The following is a 22,947-nucleotide window of genomic DNA, read 5'->3' as shown; positions in this document are numbered from 1 at the left end:
TTAAAGTGCCATAAAGACCATAAACAGCCTCCTATCAATGCAATCAGGTTTTACTTGCAAATGAGTTATGAAAAAACTTTCCATTTTTAAAAATTTTTGTAGTTTATAATTTAGACAGGGAATTTACCCTAAGAAAATGAATTAAGCCTCCTTTTCTTATTGAAGAAGTTAAATGAAATGTTCTATCATAATAGTAATGTTTATCTTTAAAAATGGCTAAAATGTTCACTTGAAAAAGAAACCAACATATTTGAAGATTATGAGAAATCCCTAAGATACTTTTCAGCTAGTTGTGTATAGAAGGAAGCTAATCCACTATACATTTCATGTAAGCACACAACAAAAATTGAGCAGCTAATGTAAGCTGAAAGACCATTTGGAAAATTCATTAGTATGCATAGCAAGCTAAACTTGAGCTTTATAGTATGTTCCGAATTTTTTTAATTTTTTCTATCTCATGTTTCTATATGTGCTTTGCATGTTCCCGTTCCTCTGTCTCTGTGTTTATAAAAAGCATGTGTTGAAATGTCCTTATTTTCAGCCTGGTCCCTTGTGTGACTCTCGAGCACTGCCATTCCATGTCATGTCATTTTAAGTCTTAGACCAGTCAGAAGAACCTAGAAGACCAGAGGAAAATGTCTTCCTCCTTGACAAAGTCAAAGTGGGAATGTAATACAGGAATTCAATTATTGATGGGGACTGGAGAAATTTATTTGTATGTTTTTATTTAGAAGTTATTAGCCACTTCTTATTGGAGAAGGAAATGGCAACCCACTCCAGTGTTCTTACCTGGAGAATCCCAGGGACAGGGGAGCCTGGTGGGCGGCCGTCTATGGGGTCACACAGAGTCGGACACGACTGAAGCGACTTAGCAGCAGCAGCCACTTCTTAGTGAAGGAAATCATGAGAAAAATAGTGAATTGGAATAGGTTTTCCTTAAATCCTAATTGTCTTAATACAATAAGTTTGTTTTCTTATGGGGTGGCAGTGCTCAAGAGACACACAAGGGATTCAAGCTGAAAATAATGACATTTCAACATATGAACATATGCTTTTATAAACAGAGGCAGGGGAACGGGAACATGGCTGGCTTAAAACATTCAAAAAACAAAGATCATGGAATCCAGTCCTATCACTTCACGGCAAATAGATGGGGAAGCAATGGAAGCAGTGTCAGACTTTATTTTCTTGGGCTCCAAAATCACTGCAGATGGTGACTGCAGCCATGAAATTAAAAGATGCTTGCTACTTGGAAGAAAAGCTATGACAAACCTAGACAGCATATTAAAAAGCAGAGACATTACTTTGCCAACAAAGGTCTGTCTAGTCAAAGCTATGGTTTTCCCAGTAGTCATGTACGGATGTGAGAGTTGGACTATGAAGAAAGCTGAGTGCCAAAGAATTGATGTTTTTGAACTGTGGCATTGGAGAATACTCTTGAGAGTCCCTTGGACAGCAAGATTAAACCAGTCAATCCTAAAAGAAATCAGTCCTGAATATTCATTGGAAGGACTGATGCTGAAACTGAAGCTCCAATACTTTGGTCACCTGATGTAAAGAACTGACTCACTGGAAAAGACCTTGATGCTGGGAAAGATTGAAGGCAGGAGGAGAAAGGGACAACAGAGGATGAGATGGTTGGATGGCATCACTGACTCGATGGACATGAGTCTGAGCAGGCTCCAGGAGCTGGTGATGGACAGAGAAGCCTGGCCTGCTGCAGTCCATGGGCTTGCAAAGAGTCAGACACAACTGAGCTACTAAACTGACTGAAGACACAAGAGAAAAATCAGACACATTTTAATAATATGTATTCATGGATATGACCCAGAAACACCCAATTAACTCAACCAAAATGGCTAAAAACCTGACATTGCATACCATCTTCACCTAAAGACAAAAGAGAATACTGCAGGTGTGGGTTGGGAATTCATGGGGAAGACAGCATTTCACAAGTATATAGAAAAACAAATGTTTGGTAAATGTTTGTTAGGCCACAGAGAGTAGGACACTGGAATTTTAACAGACTTTGCTAGGTTCCTCCCTGTCTGCACACCTAGTTTGTATTATAGTTATGTATGGTGATAGCTTCCTTCAGAATTTCTTCCCGAGTCTTTAGGCCTTGTTTTCAGCTCAAAATAATCAGCATACCAAAGAGACTTAGTGGGGTAGCATGTTTTACTCCTCTACAATTTGTGACTTCTATTTTAAATAAACCTCTTCATCCTCCTCTAAACCAACTCTTACCTTCTCATTTACTTTTCTCATAAAATTACTGTAATTGTATTTTAGGCTGTAATCCCACTGAGTACTGAGCTTCAAAGGAAATTCTGCCCTCAAATGCAAAATACTCATGGTATGTTCAATGATTTGCTGTTCTACCCTAGACCCCAGAACATGCTTGCACCGGTGGTTTCTTTAACTTCTATTTGTTGATATAACCATAGAAGCTGGAAGAAAAAGAAAAGGCTGATATTAGCCTACATGTGGGAATTTTCTTCTACGGAGCACTGTTGATTTTCTCCCTTAGAAGAATAAAAAAAAAAAAAAAAGTGAGATTAGCAACTACCTTCCAGTGATTGAGGTCTGATATATTAATAGATAACTGGGGAATTGGCAAGGGTTCAAGATCTAATGTCCTCTTTCTGCAGTTAAAGAACATTAAGTCCTGCAAGACCTAAAGATTTTGGCCTCTTGAGAATAATGAAAATGATCTTCAATTTATGGAAGAGTACCTTGTGAAACAGGACACAGACTCTCCGGAATACCATCTTGCTTGTCAGAAGGCATTAGAAGAGCTGGTCCTGTGGGAAGGCTCATTTGAAAAGCCTGCTGAAGCACCAGGTAAAGGACCTTAACATCTGAAGGCAACCCAACAAGTCTTGCCCTTGTAGTATAGGTCCCCAAATCTGCTACGGGAAGAATCTGGTGACAAGACCAAGTTGGACCTGAAGGAGCAGCCCGTAGCAAGTGAGAGGCAGGCCCACAGCTGGGTTGACCACAGAGAAGACGGTCAACTTCTTGTTGACCCACTTGTGCCCCACTTTGCAAATGTGGACCAGGCAGCCCTCAGGGAAGCCAGCTCAGACATGGAGGCCAACAGGCTGCTCACTCCTGGCCCCACCAGCAGCACTGAATAATGTTAGCTGCCTTCGATGGTGAAAAAAAATAAAAATAAAAATACTACTTTTGAAGGTAAGAACTACCAAATTTAAGTATTTAGACATGAGAGGCAGCTATTAACAAAAACAAAAGGTGAGGACAAATGAAAAGTAATTTTATTTTTGTTTAACCTTAAACTTACCAAACTGCTTCTTTCTTTGAACAGCAGTTATCTTCTGTTTGATATCCAACTGCACTTACACTGAAAAGTAGTGAAAACTACTTAACGATTCCACTTTGAAGTTATAAGCATACAACTAAGATGTTTTGAATATAAGCCTATCTGTATGTCATTTCCTTGGAGAAGGAAATGGCAACCCACTCCAGTGTTTTTGCCTGAAGAATCCCAGGGACGGGGGAGCCTGGTGGGCTGCCGTCTATGGGTCACACAGAGTCGGACATGACTGAAGCAACTTAGCAGTAGCAGTAGCAGTATGTCAGATAAACTTTAGGAACTCTTAGTGTCTCTTCTTTTACAGAAATTCTCCCTCTATCCTGATATATTTTGGTTATCAAGAAAACTAAAGACTAAGGGCCAGAAAACTAATTTCCTTAAATGAGACAAAAGTTTTTCCAACTACTACTATAAATAAAAATCTTTCTTTCAAATACAAAATCAATTTTCCCAAGTGTACAATGAATTCTAATTTGATGGTTTCTTCCTTACTACTTCAAACAGTGACCTATTAATTTGTTTAAACAACAATAATAATTATGTTTTTCCAGAATAAAAATTAAATCATCTGTTGAAGATACTACTAAAAATACTTCACCTTTCGAATACAGCCCCTACACTATGATCTATAGGAATTTTTCCAATTAAGTTTCAATCTTCCCACAACCTGTTTTTTTTTTTAATTACCTTTGAAATAACTTGAATGCTCTACAAATCAAAAACTGAATTCACAAATTACCATCATCAACTTTAACAAGTCGCTTAAATGTGTTTTGTATCAGTTATCTTGATGATAAGATAATAAGGAAACATTTTTTAACATATAACAGAATATTTAATTACATCAGTCTCCTATCAACAGATAAGTTAGTTAATGCTGTTTATATTGGCCATTTCCATTGGCTGGCTGGAGGCTCTTCCACTAAAGGCTCCCATGGTTTCCACTGGATCATTTTTCTTGCCAGACTTAGTTCGTTTTCAGCCTGTTAATAAAAGATTTTTAAAAGATCATTTGATTATATTGTTTAGTAGGTATTTACCATAGCTAATAACTGAAATATAACCATTTAGAACTACTTCGTACATGTTAATACCTAATAAGCTGTTTCATCATCAAATGTGGAACATACTTAAATAAATTACCTTCATCATGAGTGAGAAAGGATGGCATTTGATTTTTCTGTTTAATTAAAATTTGCTTTTAGAGTGTTCAAAATTTAGTTGGTGAGTAAAGGATCCATGACATACACATATAACTAAAACAAAACTAAAAATATCATTACCTTTACTAGCTGTCATACTCAATTTTCTGATGAATGTAAAAAAAAAAAAAAAACTAGTCACAGTCTACCTAACTGATTTCATGATCCATAATAACGTTAGACCAACAATATGTAAAGCAGAGATCTACAGAATATAATAATAGAACAGTTATATTTTTATTCATTAATTCAGTTTCCTTAATCAGATTATGCTACATTTATTTTCCTTTTAAACACAATTATAACATATTTAACAAATATATTTTAGTTATCTTTTTGCTTCACATTATTTTCTATAGCAAAAGATCTATGACAACTCTGGCCACTAGAAGAACACTGGAGAAGGCAATGGCACCCCACTCCAGTACTCTTGCCAGGAAAATCCCATGGATGGAGGAGCCTGGAAGGCTGCAGTCCATGGGGTTGCTGAGGGTCGGACACGACTGAGTGACTTCACTTTCACTTTTCACACATTGGAGAAGGAAATGGCAACCCACTCCAGTGTTCTTGGCTGGAGAATCCCAGGGACGGGGGAGCCTGGTGGGCGGCCGTCTATGGGGTCACACAGAGTTGGACACGTCTGAAGTGACTTAGCAGCAGCAGCAGAACACTGCTGAACACTTGTCAGAATATGAGAGAAGGAATTCAAACACAGAACGAGTGCTTAGTTTCTATGCCAGTGATGTAGAACAGGCAAATACATTTAGTGGTAACAGTCTAAAATGTATACAAACAATGAGTTAAAGAATCAGTTCAGCTCAGTCACTCAGTTGTGTCCAAATCTTTGCAACCCCATGGAGTGCAGCACAGCGGGCCTCCCTGTCCTTCTCCAACTCCCGGAGTTCACTCAAACTCATGTCCATCAAGTCGGTGATGCCATCCAATCATCTCATCCTCTGTCGTCCCCTTCTCCTCCTGCCCTCAATCTTTCCCTTCATCTTTTCCAGTGAGTCAGTTCTTCGCATCAGGTGGCCAAAGTATTGGAGTTTCAGCTTCAGTATCAGTCCTTCCAATGAATATTCAGGTATTGATTTCCTTTAGGATGGATGGTTCAATCTCCTTGGAGTCCAAGGAGTCTTCCCCAACACCAAAGTTCAAAAGCATCAATTCTTCAGTGCTCAGCTTTCTTTATATTCCAACTCTCACATCCATACAGGACTGGTGGAAAAATCATAGCTTTGACTAGACGGACCTTTGTCGGCAAGGTCATGTCTCTGCTTTCTAATATACTGTCTAGGTTTGTCATAGCTTTTCTTCCAAGAAGCAAGCGTCTTTTAATTTCATGACTGCAGTCACCATCTGTGTGATTTTGGAGCTGCTGCTGCTACTGCTGCTGCTAAGTTGCTTCAGTCGTGTCCGACTGTGCGACCCCACAGACGGCAGCTCACCAGGCTCTGCCGTCCCTGCGATTCTCCAGGAAAGAACACTGGAGTGGGTTGCCATTTCCTTTTCCAATGCATGAAAGTGAAAAGTGAAAGTGAAGTCGCTCAGTAAGTGTCTGACTCTTCGTGACCCCATGGACTGCAGCCTATTAGGCTCCTCCGTCCATGGGATTTTCCAGGCAAGAGTACTGGAGTGGGTTGCCATTGCCTTCTCTGATTTTGGAGCACCCCACCCCACAAAAAAATAAATTTTCTCATTGTTTCCATTGTTTCCCCTCTATTTTCCATGAAGTAATGAGACTGGATGCAATTATCTTTTTTTGAATGTTGAGTTTTAAGCCAGCTTTTTCACTCCCCTCTTTCACTTTCAAGAGGCTCTTTAGTTCCTCTTCACTTTCTGCCATAAGAATGGTATCATCTGCATATCTGAGGTTATTGATATTTCTCCTGGCAATCTTGATTCCAGTTTGCACTTCATCCAGCCCGATATTATGCATGATGTACTCTGCATAAGAGTTAAACAAACAGGGTGACAACATACAGCCTTGGCATACTCCTTTCCTGATTTGGAACCAGTCTGTTGTTCCATGTCCGGCTCTAACTGTTGCTTCCTGACCTGCATACAGATTTCTCAGGAGGCAGGTCAGGTGGTCTGGTATTCCCTTCTCTTTAAGAATTTTCCACAGTTTGTTGTGATTCACACAAAGGCTTTGGCGTAGTCCATAAAGCAGAAGTAGATGTTTTTCTGGAATTCTGTTTTTTCGATCATCCAACGGATGTTGGCAATTTGATATCTGGTTCCTCTGCTTTTTCTAAATCCAGCTTGAACATCTGGAAGTTGATGGTTGAAGCCTGGCTTGGAGAATTTTAAACATTACTTAACTAGTGAGTGAAATGATTGCAACTGTGCAGTGGTTGAACATTCTCTGGTATTGCCCTTCTTTGGGACTGGAATGAAAACTGACCTTTTCCAGTCCTATGGCCACTGCTGAGTTTTCCAAATTTGCTGGCATACTGAGTGCAGCACTTTCACAACATCATCTTTCAGGATCTGAAATAGCTCAACTGGAATTCTATCACCTCCACTAACTTTGTTCATAGTGATGTTCCCTAAGGCCTATTTGACTTGACATTCCAGGATGTCTGGCTCTAGGTGAGTGATCACATCATCATGAAGATCTTTTCTGTATAGTTCTTCTGTGTATTCTTGCCACTCTTCTTAATACCTTCTGCTTCTATTAGGTCCATACCATTTCTGTCCTTTATTGAGCCCATCTTTGCATGAAATATTCCCTTGTATCTCTAATTTTCTTGAAGAGATCTCTAGTCTTTCCCAGTCTATTGTTTTCCTCTATTTTTTTGCATTGATTGCTGAGGAAGGCTTTCTTATCTCTCCTTGCTATTCTCTGGAACTCTGCATTCAAATGGGTATATCTTTCCTTTTCTCCTTTGCATTTCACTTCTCTTCTTTTCTCAGCTATTTGTAAGGCCTTCTCAAACAACCATTTTGCCCTTTTGCATTTCTTTTTCTTGGGGATGATTTTGATCAATGCTTCCAATACAATGTCAGAAACCTCCATCCATAGTTCTTCAGGTACTCTGTCTATCAGATCTGATCTCTTGAATCTATTTGTCATTTCCACTGTATAATCATAAGGGGTTTGATTTAGGTCATACTTGAATGGTCTAGTGGTTTTCCTGACTTTCTTCAATTTAAGTCTGAATTTGGCAATAAGAAGTTCATGATCTGAGCCACAGTCAACTCGCAGTGTTGTTTTTGCTGACTGTACAGAGCTTCTCCATCTTTGGCCACAAAGAATATAATCAATCTGATTTCAGTATTAACCATCTGGTGATGTTCATGTGTAGTTTTCTCTTGTGTTGTTGGAAGAGGGTGTTTGCTATGAGCAGTGCGTTCTCTTGGCAGAATCTGTTAGCCTTTGCCCTGCTTCATTTTGTACTCCAAGGCCAAATTTGTCTTGTTATTCCAGGCGTCTTTTGAGTTCCTCCTTCTGCAATCCAGTCCCCTATGATGAAAAGAACATCTTTCTTGGGTGTTAGTTCTAGAACGTCTTATAGGTCTTCACAGAACTCCAGAGTTATCAGGGATCAGAGGTATTTATTGCTGAAATTGGGAAAATACTGATTAAAAATGTCCCTTATTAAAAATATCCTTTATTAAAAATAAAAGAGTGCTCTTTTTCTGACTGCCCTGTAGCCTGTTTCTCTTGAACACTCATCTTTCTCTATTTCCCCAAGTGACAGCAGGCTGGGGAGGGTTGTTGTTGATTAGTAGAGAAGTTGTCTCCAATTCTGTTGCAAACCCATGAGCTGTGGCCCACCACGCTCCTCTGTCCATGGGATTTTCCAGGCAAGAATATGGAGTGGGTTGCCATTTCCTTCTTCAGAGGATCTTCCCAAGCCAGGGATTGAACCTGTGTTTCCTACATTGGCAGGTGGTTTCTTTGCCACCGAGCCACTTGGGAAGCCCAGGCTGGGGAAGGTCCATGTCCTTAAATATAACTGAGGTCAGCCCTATCTCATGGAGCTCAACTCAGCTACATGTAGCTCCACTCCCTCCCTCTTCTCCGGCCTTCTTATTTTTCTCATACTGGCCCTCTAGAAATGGGCTGTCCAATAACGTAGCCACTTCCTACCTATGACTATTGAGAGAGTACTAAAAATATAGCTAGTTCAAATTCAGATGTGCTGAGAGTATAAAATACATCCCAGATTTTAAACACTCAGTATTCAAAAAACTTTTTCAGTGTCTTACTTTCTATATTGATGATATGTTTCAATGATATTTTAGATCTCTTAGGTTAAATAAAACATTATTAAAATGAATTTGACCCTAATATTGCCCATGAAGATGTAAGACTTATACAGCTAACTTAAAAATACTTAGTGTACCCTAAGACTTTAATTACATGATAAATTAATGTATCAACTAAACTAAAGTCAAGATCCAAGTGAAATCAGATATAAAAGAGGAACAGGAGGAAAACAGTAAGTGTGCAGCAAGTTCCCACAATACTATATCTAGTGCCATATTCCACCCAGCAAAGAAATAGAAAGGCCAAGAAGACAGACCTTTGAGTGACTGAAACAGTCTCCATTCATAGAAAGCTATCTGAATGCTCCATTCCTCTTTTAGGAGAGACCTCCAACAATTCTTTTGAATTTGTGTATCATTGGTATATCATTGTATATCACGTATATCACTGTACAATTGTATATATGTCATTGGTAATATACTTTGATAAAAAGGAAGAAAAAATAAGAAATGGTTACAGTTTTTAAAAATATTAAATGAAACACAGTTGAATGTTTATTAGATTCTTATAAGGGGAAGACATTCTAAACCTATAATATTGGCAAAGAGAGCAGATTGTAGGGGAAGTGAGAAAGGGGAAGGTGATTTTACCAAATAAAAATTTTTAAATCTCTAAATATGGGAGAAAATATTCAACTAAAGTCAAAAGGCAAAGATAGACTTTAAAAAAAAAAAAAAACAGATAATATAGCAAAAATTAAAGGCTAATATTTTATTACAAAAAAAAAGCTTGGGACTTCCCTGGCCTTCCAGTGATTGGGATTTCATGATTCTACTGGACGGGGTGCAGGTTTGATCCCTGGTTGGGGAATTAAGATACCTTCATGCCATGCAACACAGTCAAAAAAAAAAAAACTCAAAAAGAAAATATAAAGAGAAACACAGTAAAAACATTAAAGATATAATTTACAAAATATGAAATACAAAACAAAGACATGCAGTATAAAAATTTAACCTTCAATAGTCAAAATGATAATAAATATTTAACTGACAAGCATGTCAGAAGTATGTATTTGCTTATGTGACTAGTCTTATATTTGATGAGTTGATATAAATTAAAAATTTTAGTTTTCCTTTCTTTCTGGAAAGTCAGTTTTATACCTCTATACATTGTGCCTTTGAACACTTAAAGCCAAATATCTGAATGCTCAATTTTTTCTTTACCTGAAGAATAACCTCTTCTATTTGGCCACCCTGCAGTCGCTCTTCTAGTTTTTTAACATCAGGTTCCTATAATTTAAGGAGAAAAGAGAAAAACATATTTAAACAAAGCAGCACAAAAAGCAATTAATGTGACAGACATAATTAACTTTTCTTTCACTGTACCGTTGCTACTTTTTACCAAATATCTGGTGAAAAGCCATTTTGTCTCTCTACTATTTTATTGCTTTTCTGTCTTAATATTAAAAGGGTTAAACATTTAATGATATGCTTATCAAGGGTAAGAATACGATGTTTAATTCAGTTTTTCTGAAATAGAGATTTTAAATAATGCTTTATTCTCTGAGTATTTCCTATCCCTTAAACATTAGCATTAAAAATAAATGCTACCCTATGACCCAGAACTCTACTCCTAGATAGATATCAAACAGAAATGCATAGTACATTAATCAAATGACAGGTTCAAGAATGTTCAAAGTAGCACAAATTACAGCTCCAAACTAAAAACAATCCAAATGACCATAAGTAATAGAATAAATTATTATATTTGAATATAATACCATAGAGCAAGAGGATGAACAAACTAAAACTGTTCACAACACAGATAATTCTCTCAAACATAATATTAAGCAAAAGAAACCAAATACATAATGATGATTCCACTCATAAAAAGTTCAAAACCAGGCAAAATGAATTTGTGGTATTAGAGGTAAGAAGAGTAGCTATCTTTAGGAGGGTAATAACCTTGAGGGTAAAGAGAGGGTTTGGGCATTCTGGAATTGTTCTCTTTTTTGATTTGGTGTTGACACGTGGATTGCTTTGTGAAAATACATCAAGTTCTATACTTATGACTTCTGCACATTGATTTCTGTATATTATTCAATAAAAGGTTTTGTAAAGAGAGATGTTAATATAGTAACTAGAACATTCAATAACATATATTTATTTTCTAGTAGACTACACTTTTTGAGAGTCAGAAACCATGTCCTATATATACATGTGCAAATGTAAACAGGGTATTTTCTTGGCTTAATAAATAGAATGAAAAGAGGGAGGGGAAAAAAAAGTTATTTTCTATAGGAACTGGCATCTGTCTCAGGGCGTCTGCTGGCTGACCCAAGGCATCTGTATGCCATGTTCCTCCACTTTCATCAAAGTCTTCACTCATACATCTTAATGGGGAGTACTCTGATAATGTATACAGTGGTAGGCTGGAACAATGCCACACAAAATGCACGTGAACTAGTCCCTGGAATCAGTGAATGTTACCTTATATGGCAAATACTTTGCAGATATGAGTACAGATCTTGGAATGGGGAGATTATCCTAGATTATCTGAATGGGCCCTAAATATGAATACAATCATATGTATCCTTGTAAGATAGAGGCAGAGAAGAAAGTAATGTGGCCACAAAGGCAAAGACTGGAATGACTTAGTCATAAGCCAAGGAATACCAAAAGTCCACCACTCCTTAAAGAGGCAAGGAATGAATTCTGTCCTAGAACCTCCAAAGGGAGTGCAGGCCTGCTGACACCTTGACTTGGGCCCTAATACTACCCATTTTAGACTTCTGGCTTCCAGAAATGCAAGACAATACATTTCTGTTGTTTTAACTCACCAAGGTTGTTGTAATTTGTTATAGCAGTCATAGGAAACTAATACATACTGTAACACCCCTCATCACCCTAGTACCTCCTATACATCATTCTTCCTTCCTTAATTTCCTTCACTTTATACTACATTCTAACATACTATGTATGCAATGTACTTCTTTATTCACTTATTTATTTACTTGCCTCCCATCATTAGTGTATAATCTCCAAGGCAGGAATTTTTATGTTTTGTTCATTGCCACGTAGGCACTAGCTTCCATGCCCAGAACCATATGTGGTATGTGACAGACATGCAGTAAGTGTCTCCTGAATACATACAAAATAGAAAAGGAAAAAGAGAGCAGATGAATGGTTTGATTAAGACTGTTTTAACTCAAAATGACTGAGCTATGAAGCCTAAAAAGGGAAGCTGGTCATTACTGTAAAGACCTAAGAGGAAGAATATAAAGAAGAAAAGGAATATTCAACATTATTTTCAACTCAGGAAAAACTTGTTTTGGGAAAAACAATTGAAAATTTGTCTTACTTGAGTCAATAATGTGATTTTTATTTACTAACAGTGTAATGCCACCAAGCTTAATAAGGTACCATGGACTGAATGCTCCCTATATGCTTGCAACTGTGTTAAGAAACTGTACATATATCACCCATTCAGTGCTAACAAGTGATGAATGAAGGTATTATTATACCTGTTATAGATGAAATTGAGACAGAAAATGGGCCATATGCCAACTCACCAAGTAAGTATTAGACCTGAGATGAAAATTTTGCAAAGGCCACAAACCAATGCTTTTCACCACTATGCTATTACTATCTCCCTAGTATAATCTGGGGGAAAAAATTTATTTTTATTTTAAATTTAGTAAATATAAACTTTATAATCATCATAACAGTCAGTGAAGATTCTATGGCTCTATTGGGGGGTGTAAAATCTGTGCTGATTTTATCAAACAGGTTTCAGCAATACAGATATTATTAATACACAGTGCTTGATGTTCTTAAAAAATATTTGTAATAGGCACTTTGGATAAACCAACATTTCTAAGAAACTTATTAAATGTCAGGCATTAAGCTAGATTTTTGAGATAAAAAGAAAAATGCAATCTACAAGTAGCTTATAGACTACTGCTGCTGCTGCTAAGTCACTTCAGTCGTGTCCAACTCTGTGTGATCCCATAGACAGCAGCCCACCAGGCTCCCCCGTCCCTGGGATTCTCCAGGCAAGAACACTGGAGTGGGTTGTCATTTCCTTCTCCAATGCATGAAAAGTGAAAAATGAAAGGGAAGTCACTCAGTCGTGTCCAACTCTTAGCGACCCCATGGACGGCAGCCTACCAGGCTCCTCCGTCCATGGGATTTTCCAGGCAAGAGGACCGGAGTGGGTTGCCATTGCTACAGACGTTATAAAAGGCTTCACAGAGGAAGCAACAGATCTTGAGAGCTGAGCAAGAACTGCCTGGCAGAGAAAGTAAGGTTATTACAGGAAGGAGGAACAGAAAATACAAAGAAACCAAAAATAAAATCACATGGAATTCATATAACTGTCAACAGGCTTGCGTTAGTGAAGCATAGTGTACAAAACAGGAAACGATAAGGTAAGATTGAGAAGATAACTGACAGCCAGATCTTAGGGGGCTTCCAAACGATGATAAGAGCTTTATTCCCTATGCCACTGGTTCCCAAACCTGGCTGTACAGCAACATCATGCAGATAAAGGTAGCTAGATGGTTAAACAGGCCAAGCATAAATTCTTAAACTCAGCCTTTGAGAAAACACCAAACAGGAAACCAAAATAAAATATGATGGAACTACACACAGCCAATTTAGTTATAAGACAACTGAAATAAGACAACAGTCAGAGAAAAGAATTTTAGAACTAAATGAAAGCAGTAATAGTGAACTATTCTTTGCCTGACACTGGCAAAAGTAAAGGGAACAAAAGGATAAGTTTTCTTTTAAGGTAAGAAAAAGCTGAATACATTTTGAGGTTAATTGAAAGATGATGATAAAATGGAGACTAAAAGAAAAACAAATAATTAAAGGGGGAAAAGGTTACAGGGAAAAACAAAAGATAAGACTCTACACATGGACATCACCAGACGGTCAATACCAAAATCAGATCAATTATATTCTTTGCGGCCAAAGATGAAGAAGCTCTATACAGTCAACACAAACAAGACTGTGAGCTGACTGTGGCTCATCAGATCATGAACTCCTTATTGCCAAATTCAGACTTAAATTGAAGAAAGTCAGGAAAACCACTAGACCATTCAGGTATGACCTAAATCAAACCCCTTATGATTATACAGTGGAAATGACAAGTAGATTCAAGGGATCAGATCTGATAGACAGAGTGCCTGAAGAACTATAGATGGAGGTTTTGACACTGCACAGGAGGCAGTGATCAAAACCATCCCCAAGAAAAAGAAATGCAAAAGGGCAAAATGGTTGTTTGAGAAGGCCTTACAAATAGCTGAGAAAAGAAGAGAAGTGAAAGGCAAAGGAGAAAAGGAAAGATATACCCATTTGAATGCAGAGTTTCAGAGAATAGCAAGGAGAGATAAGAAAGCCTTCCTCAGCAATCAATGAAAAGAAATAGAGGAAAACAATAGAATGGGAAAGACCAGAGATCTCTTCAAGAAAATTAGAGATACAAGGGAATATTTCATGCAAAGATGGGCTCAATAAAGGACAGAAATGGTATGGACCTAATATAAGCAAAAGGTATTAAGAAGAGGTGGCAAGAATACACAGAAGAACTATACAAAAAAATCTTCACGACCCAGATAATCACGATGGGGTGATACTCACCTAGAGCCAGACATCCTGGAATGCCAAGTCAAGTGGGCCTTAGGAAGTATCACTACGAACAAAGCTAGTAGACGTGATGAAATTCCAGGTGAGCTATTTCAGATCCTGAAAGATGATGCTGTGAAAGTGCTGCACTCAATATGCCAGAAAATTTGGACAACTCAGCAGTGGCCACAGGACTGGAAAAGGTCAGTTTTCATTCCAGTCCCAAACAAAGGCAATGCCAAAGAATGCTCAAACTACTGCACAATTGCACTCATCTCACATGCTACCAAAGTAATGCTTAAAATTCTCCAAGCCAGGCTTCAACAGTACGTGAACCGTGAACTTCCAGATGCTCAAGCTATATTTAGAAAAGACAGAGGAACCAGAGATCAAATTGCCAACATCCGTTGGATCATCGAAAAAGCAAGAGAGTTTCAGAAAAACATCTACTTCTGCTTTATGGACTACGCCAAAGCCTTTGACTGTGTAGATGACAACAAACTGTGGAAAATTCTTAAAGAGAAGGGAATACCAGACCACCTGACCTGCCTCCTGAGAAATCTGTATGCAGGTCAAGAAGCAATAGTTAGAACTGGACATGGAACAATAGACTGGTTCCAAATAGGAAAAGGAGTACGTCAAGGCTGTATATTGTCACATTGCTTATTTAACTTACATGCAGAGTATATCATGAGAAACGCTGGGCTGGATGAAGCACAAGCTAGAATCAAGACTGCTGGGAGAAATAACAATAACCTCAGATATGACACCACCCTTATAGCAGAAAGCGAAGAAGAACTAAAGAGCCTCTTGATGAAAGTGAAAGTGGAGAATGACAAAGTTGTCTTAAAACTCAACATTCAGAAAACTAAGATCATGGCATCAGGCCCCATCACTTCATGGCAAACATATGGGGAAAAAATGGAAAAAGTGACTGACTTTATTTTTTTTGGCTCCAAATCACTGCAGATGATGACTGCAGCCATGAAATTAAAAGATGTTTGCTCCTTGGAAGAAAAGTTATGACCAATCTAGACAGCATATTAAAAAGCAGAGACATTACTTTGCCAACAAAGCTCTGTCTAGTCAAAACTATGGTTTTTCCAGTAGTCATGTACAGATGTGAGAGTTGGACCATAAAGAAAGCTGAGGGCCAAGAATTTATGCTTGTGAACTGTGGTGTTGAAGAAGACTCTTGAGAATTCCTTGGACTGCGAGGAGGAGATCCAATCAGTCCATTCTAAAGGAAATCAGTCCTGAATACTCATTGGAAGGACTGATGTTGAAGCTGAAACTCCAATACTTTAGCCACCTGATGCAAAGAACTGACTCATTGGAAAAGGCCCTGATGATGGGAAAGATTGAAAGTGGGAAGAGAAGGGGTGACAGAGGATGAGATGGTTGGATGGCATCACCAACTCAATGAACATGAGTCTGAGTAAATTCCGGGAGTTGGTGATTGACAGGGAGGCCTAACGTGCTGCAGGCCATGGGGTCGCAAAGAGTCAGACACAATTGAGCAACTGAACTGAACTGAAGGTTATGGAGAAGGAAAAGCAGAGAAAGAGTAGAATACACAGATGAAGAGGTTCACCTCATGAAAAAAAAAAAGTGAAATTTCTTATTTAGAGATGGGAGAAAATGCATCAGCCCGTTTTCCTTAAAGAGGAATTGAAAAGAAATGTTAATATCTCCCTTAGATACATAAAATCTGCAAATTACTTCCAGATCTGCCAAGATAAGAACAGAAGTTCCAAATCAAATTGCACTGTTTTGCCATATACCTGCAGAAAATATAAGAATTTCCTCTGGACTACAGAGGTTGGTGATCTAATAATAAGAAAACTTTATTAGGGCCACTTACTACATACATGTAAATTACTTTGGGGATTTATGGACACTACTTTGGATAATAACAAAAGTCCATGAAATAACTGCTAGTGTGGAAATTTACCAAGAGTGCAATATAGTTTGTTCTAAAAGAAGTGGCAGCAGTCTATTGTGTGCCTGTCTAGGGTCTACGATCCAGAAGCTGTAAAATGCTTCTATTAGTCTACCTGGGCTGCCATAACAAAATACCATACATACCATACACAGACTGGATGGCTCAAATGAGAAAAATTTATTTTCTCACAATTCTGGAGACTGGAGTCCAAGGCCAAGGTACAACAGAGTCAGTTTCTGGTGGGAGCTCTCTTCATGGCTTATACACATTGACCTTCTTGCTGTGTCCTTACATGGCAAAGAATGCCAACTCTCTGGTGTCTCTTCTTCAAACAAGAACTCTCTGGTGTCTCTTCTTATAAGGACACTAATCCTATTGGATCAGGAACCACTCTTATGCTCTCATTAATCTTAATTACTCCGCACTGGAGGTTGGGGCTTCAAAATATGAATCTGGGAGGACACATTCAGTCCATAACAATGCTCAATATAATTTCTGGCAGTTAAGAAACTAACTTGGTCCTCTTTTTTTTTGGTAACAAAACACTTTTTAAAATAGCTAGTCCTGACAGGTGTTAAACACAACATACATATTTTTTTTCCATTTTGCTTTCACTCTTCTCTACTCTTAAAACTAGAAAAATGAAATAAAGATTGATGTATCGATATATAAGAGGTAAAGATCAATAAAGGACTTGACAGGTAACAGAGATAAAAGAAAGTTATAATGTTAATGTAAGGAAGGGACTTGATCTTATTCTTTCAATCCTGTGTTTAGTAGTGCTTGTGATATAAAAAGTATTCAGGTAGACAGGAGTCTGATGAATGAAAGGGAGAAACAATGGAAGAAACACATGAAAGGAAGGAGATTAGAAATGAGAGAGGAAAGTGTGCAGAAAATGCAAAAAGTAATCAAGTGAATTTGCTTTGTTAAATGCTGCACTGCATACCAAAAATCCTAGAAAAACAAACCAAGTTAGCTACTTACCGCTTTAACCATACTCAGCTTCTCATTTGTAATCTGTTCTGTATACTTTCTATATGCTGCATTTTTAGGGATGTGTCCAAGAACATCAAGAATTTTTGTATACAATATTTTTAGCCTCTGAAAAGACAACATACATATTTCCAGTTTAAAATATCACCAAAGATTTAAAAGTTTCACAGATGATATTTAAAAAAAAAAAAAAATTCACACCTGTTTTTAAAGAAAGCATTATTCCTTGCTGCAATTTCTTATTTATGCTTATCTACCCCCTTTCGCTGCTGCCACTTAGTCACTCAGCTGTGTCCAACTCCTTGTGACCCTTTGGACTGTAGCCCACAGTCTGCTGTATCCATGGGATTTCCCAGGTAATACTAGGGTGGGTTGCCATTTACTCCTCCAGGGGATCTTCCCCATCCAGGGATCAAACCCTGGTCTCCTGCATTGGCAGATGGATTCTTTATCACTGAGCCACAGGAAAGTTAATTTAGCAGATCTGAATTCACAACAGTACATTAATAGTAAGTATAATCATAAACATACCAACTAATGAAGAATTTTTCCTTATTATTTCTTTGTATTTGAAATTTGTTTTAAAGTGTATAACACCATAGGTGCAATATCTAATTTCATTCATATATATTCACCATATATATGAATAAACAAAACCAATCTTGAGGGCCTCTAAGAACCATTTTTATTAAAAAGTACTCTGCATATTTAGACTTTATACTTGACGATGATGTTCCATAATAGAGAGTATTTTACTATACTAATGTAGAGCTTGTCAGATAACATATAATCTGAATTGTGTGTGAGGGGGGTGGTTTAACCTCATTTTTTAATTTAAAGGTATGAAAATACAAGGTCTTGTAAGAGACTTAGGTTCTAAAATGGGGGTGTTAATAACATCAATTTCAAAGGATCCTGTATAACTTAGAACAGTACCTGGCACACGTAAGTTTCAATAAATAATAGCATTATTATTCTATTGGGGAAAGAGAGTCCATCAGCAGATATCAGAGAAGGTTCCTAGAAAAGGCAGCATCTGAGACAGACTGGAGGGATGGCAGGACTGAGACACTTGAAGATGTTAGAAAAGGCAATCTTACACACCGACTTCCCTTGTGGCTCAGACAGTAAAGCCTCTGTCTACAATGTGGGAGACCTGGGTTCGATCCCTGGGTTGGGAAGATCCCCTGGAGAAGGAAGTGGCTACTCACTCCCTTCTGGCCTGGAGAATTCCATGGACAGAGGAGCCTGACAGGTCCCGGGCGGCGCAAAGAGTTGGACATGACTGAGCAAATAACACACACACACACACACACACACACATATTGAAATGGTAATATTTTGATGTGTTGGTTAAAATATATATATTATCCTTTCTTTATTAAAAAAGTAATTCCTAGAAAATTTTGAACTATTAATACAAACATAGTTTACATTTATGACTCGCATTTTATTTTCATTGGACAGCATGAGGCTAGAGTTTAGTACACATAAGAAATGCTTAGGAGATACGTTTAGAGGAAAAGCGAATCAGGTTGTATGTGGGTTCTGCATGTCAAAGAAAGCATTTGAGCTTTATTCTGTGGGCAATTAAAAGATTTATGGAAATTCTGATTAGATGTGTGCCTCAGAAAAATTAATCTGGCAGTAGCCAGTTAAAAAAATGATAAAGGAGCAAGACCAGTAACAAAGTTGTTGCAATTCTCTAAACAAGAACAAAGGACTAAACTGTGGTAATGACAGTAGGAAAAGGAAAAAGAGAGAGAGATGGCGTGATTATGCAGGGAGGGAAAAGATCAAGGGAGGGTTTTTGTTTTTTTATGGAAGCATGACAATATTAGCGGTAAAGTCCCACTAGAAGGGAAAACTGATGACAAAAGGGGGCAACTCTTGGAGAACTATCTTAGTAATCCAAAGTGTATAGAATCCAAGGCACTTAAGAAAAGTGAGGCAGGGGAGAAAGGTGGAAAAATGGGGAGAACACTCACAAAAGTACAAGTGACAACACGAGAATGCCTCGGGAAAAAATCAACAAGAAAAGTGATTTGAGAAAGAGATCATGGCAACAAAAACATAAAAAGTGGCACCAAATCAACTTAGTACTAAATAGCGCTATTGTCTTAAGAGCTCACGCCGACTTGAAATCCGGAGCCGGAAACATCCGTATTCCGTTAACCACTCAAAAAACAAGGTCGCGGGGCTCTAGGCTTCCTTGGAAACTCAGGAAGGAAAGAGGTACATACCTCATGTGGAGTTTCACAAACAGCCAATCCCACCAGGCCAGTGGTCTGTTCAAAAACCAAGCAAGATTCAGGCTGTTAACTACAATTCCGACGGTTCCCACGTTAAGAAAAGCAAAACCATCACTGTCTTGGCTAAAACTGGCCTAAAACCAGCTACCGGTGTCTCAGAACCTCTGGTTCGGAGTTTTTCCTGCCTCTCCAATCGAGGCCGCTAAACTGGTCACCCCTAGGGGCACAGCAAAATGAGTCTCCAAGAATTACCGTTACCCGCACCAGTTCAGGCCACCAGCCCCGGACTGACTCCATTCCCGCAGTCTAAACTACAGCAGTGACCTCCACCCGTCTCACCTTCTTCAGCAAGCCCGCCATGACAGCGCCGAGAAGCCGGGACGCGCAGCCCTCTGGGAGCCTCTCTCAGACCCGCTCAATCCACCGCCGAGGCCGCCTCTCCGTCACCTTGGAAACAGCTTGGCCCCGCCCGCTGAGGCTCTGCCGGGGAGCAAAAGGCGTTGCACCGCCCACTCCTATGCGAAAAATTGATGTCTGAGCAAGGAGTGCACAAGTCTCTCAATCAAGCACAATCAGGGAAAGAGTTCTCTTAGATGTCTCTCGTCTCAGTTCCTGTACCTTTACAAAGATCTATTGAACATCCATTGTGTGTTAGTTTCTGGGACAGAATTTGTACGACAGGATCTCACATCCCGGAATTCACAGAACAATGACCGAAACTCGCGTTAATAAGTAATGGGGTAAGAGTTCCAAAAGAGGTTTGTGCCAAGTGCAGTGGTAGCAGGTAGACTAAAAATCGTGGGGCTACTGTTGTTAAAAAGGGGCATTTGCTTAAAAAGTCAATGAGAGAAGAGCACAAAAAATTGAGACTACATGTAGCTTAAGCATCAGTAATAAAACAGCCCACAGAATGGGAGAAGATATTTGCAACCACATATAATCACCAAACGGAGAAGGCAATGGCACCCCACTCCAGTACTCTTGCCAGGAAAATCCCATGGATGGAGCAGTCCATGGGGTTGCTAGGAGTCGGACACGACTGAGCTTTTGACTTCACTTTCACTTTTCACTTTAATGCATTGGAGAAGGAAATGGCAACCCACTCCAATGTTCTTGCCTGGAGAATCCCACGGACCGGGGAGCCTGGTGGGCTGCCGTCTATGGGGTCGCACAGAGTTGGACACGACTGGAGCGACTTAGCAGCAGCAGCAGCATAATCACCAAAAGATAAGTGGTGCCTAGAATATATAAGGAATTTTCTTCAATCAGTAAGAAAAGAACTAAATAACCAGAACAAGTCTTCCTGCTTCAGTTCTTGCCTCTCTTTCTGAGATATATCAAATGAGTTTGTAAATATGTAAAGGGCCTGGCTCAATGCATGGAACATAGCAATACACAGGTGGCTGTGTTATTTTTTGTTTTGCTGTTATTATTCTCAACCCAGTAGCTAGACTAATCCTTTTGCTCTTCTGTGATTTTTCACTCAAAGTGTAGAAACCAAAGTCCTTACATCTGCCTGCATTGTCCGGTACTGTTGCCTCCTCTGCCTCTCTCCCCTCAGACCTAACCTCCTATTCCCCTCTCGCTTCCCAGATAGCTGCTCTTCTAACCCTTTTCTTGGGAAACTCTTCCACTAGATGGGTGCCTGGTTCATTCTCTCACCTCTTTCAAATATTTGCACAGTTACCTTCCCAATGTGTCCTGCCGTGGCTTTGAGATTTAAAATTGCAAATCATCACAAAGACACTCTTTACCCTCTTCTCTGTTGCAGTCTTCTTCGTAGCCCTTGTCACCCTCTAATATGCTGTCTAGTTATCTTATATTGTGTTTATGTATCATCATTTTCTAAAATATAAGCCATGTATGGGTGGAAATTTTTTTTCCTACCATATCTCAAGGGCCTGAAATAGTACCTAGTGGACACCCAGTTAATACAGGTTTAGTGAATACAATAGAAATACAGGCAAGAGAAATAAATAAGCCATTGGCAGAAATGGAAACAGGAACAGTCAATAAACATGAAAAGGAATCAACCTCCCTATTAAGAAAAGAAATGCAAAGTAATAATTTTACTGCTGTCTTATGGGCAAAAGTTAAGGATTGACAATACCAATTGTTAACTAGGATGTGGAGCAACAGGAATACTCATACACTGCCGATGGGAGTGAATTAGTATAATCACTTTGGGGAATAATTTTGCAGGACTTAGTTGAAGATATGCAAAACCTATGATTGAGAGCTATTGGTGAATCTGAATTGTGTCCCCTCAAAATTCTGTTGGAAGTCCTAACCCCCACAACATCAGAATGTGACCTTAGGTGGAAATAGGGTCAATGAAGATGTAAATTAGTTAAGCTGAGGTCGTGGGAGTGGGCCCTGGTCCCATATGACTGATGTCTTTATTAAAAGGGGAAATTTGGACACAAGTGATACACACAGGGAGAACATCATGCAAAGATGAAAGCAAAGACTGAGACGATGTTTCTACAAGCCAAGGAACACCAAAGATTTCCAGAAAACCACTAGAAGTCAGGGGAGAGGCCAGGAATGAATTCTCTCTCTTAGCCCTTGGAGGAAACTAACCCTGCTGACTCCTTGATCTTGGACTTCATCCTCCAGTTCAGTTGAGTTCAGTCACTCAGTCATGTCCGACTCTGTGACCTCACGGACTGCAGCACACCAGGCCTCCCTGTCCATTACCAACTCCCGCAGTTTACTCAAACTTACGTCCATTGAGTCAGTGATGCCATCCAACCATCTAATCCTCTGTCTCCCCTTCTCCTCCCACCTTCAATCTTTCCCAGCACAGGGTCTTTTCCAGTGAGTCATTTCTTCACATCAGGTGGCCAAAGTATTGGAGTTTCAGCTTCAACATCAGTCCTTCCAATGAACACTCAGGACCAATTTCCTTTAGGATAGACTGGTTGGATCTCCTTGCAGTGCAAGGGACTCTCAAGAATCTTCTCCAACACCATAGTTCAAAAGCATCAATTCTTCAATGCTCAGCTTTCTTTATAGTCCAACTCTCACATCCATACATGACTACTGGAAAAACAATAGCTTTGACTAGATGGACCTTTGTTGGCAAAGTAATGCCTCTGCTTTTTAATATGTTGTCTAGGTTGGTCATAACTTTCCTTCCAAGGAGCCTCCAGATGGCTGAGCAAATAATTTTTATTCTGTTTAAGCCATTCAGTTTGTGGTATTTTGTTACAGCAACCCTACAAACTGAGTAATAGATTAGTTTAATCATATGTTCCTCTCTTCTCTTAAAGGATAGCTGCTCCTAGACATAGGAGCTATGGGGATATAATCTTTCTAGTTCAGATTACCCAATAATTTGTTATTTTGTTGTTTAATTGCTAA

General features: G+C 38.9%; 1 protein-coding gene across 1 annotated transcript; it reads right to left on the bottom strand.

Moving 5' to 3' along the window:
- Positions 1–1,784: 1,784 nt before the first annotated feature.
- NDUFA5 (NADH:ubiquinone oxidoreductase subunit A5) lies at positions 1,785–19,989 on the bottom strand. Its single transcript, XM_027539115.1, has 5 exons — positions 19,921–19,989; positions 19,573–19,617; positions 17,321–17,437; positions 9,982–10,047; positions 1,785–4,320 (listed from the first exon to the last, which is right to left on the bottom strand). The coding sequence occupies exons 1-5, from the start codon at positions 19,939–19,941 to the stop codon at positions 4,219–4,221; spliced, it is 351 nt and encodes a 116-aa protein (XP_027394916.1). The 5' UTR covers positions 19,942–19,989; the 3' UTR covers positions 1,785–4,218.
- Positions 19,990–22,947: the final 2,958 nt, after the last annotated feature.

This window comes from Bos indicus x Bos taurus, chromosome 4 (assembly GCF_003369695.1).
Source record: "Bos indicus x Bos taurus breed Angus x Brahman F1 hybrid chromosome 4, Bos_hybrid_MaternalHap_v2.0, whole genome shotgun sequence".
Taxonomy (NCBI): Eukaryota; Metazoa; Chordata; class Mammalia; order Artiodactyla; family Bovidae; genus Bos; species Bos indicus x Bos taurus.
The sequence above is the reverse complement of the archived record's forward strand: the minus strand, read 5'-3'. Positions and strand labels throughout refer to the sequence as shown.

Bases quoted from the DNA above. Each gene is read 5' to 3' on its own strand.
- NDUFA5 (XM_027539115.1), bottom strand. From the start codon at position 19,941: ATGGCGGGCTTGCTGAAGAAG. The intron at 17,438-19,572 runs GTATGTACCTCT...TTGTCTTTTCAG, and splicing joins TTTGTGAAACTCCACATGAG to AGGCTAAAAATATTGTATAC. The intron at 10,048-17,320 runs GTAAGTAGCTAA...CTTAAATTATAG, and splicing joins AGCTGAGTATGGTTAAAGCG to GAACCTGATGTTAAAAAACT.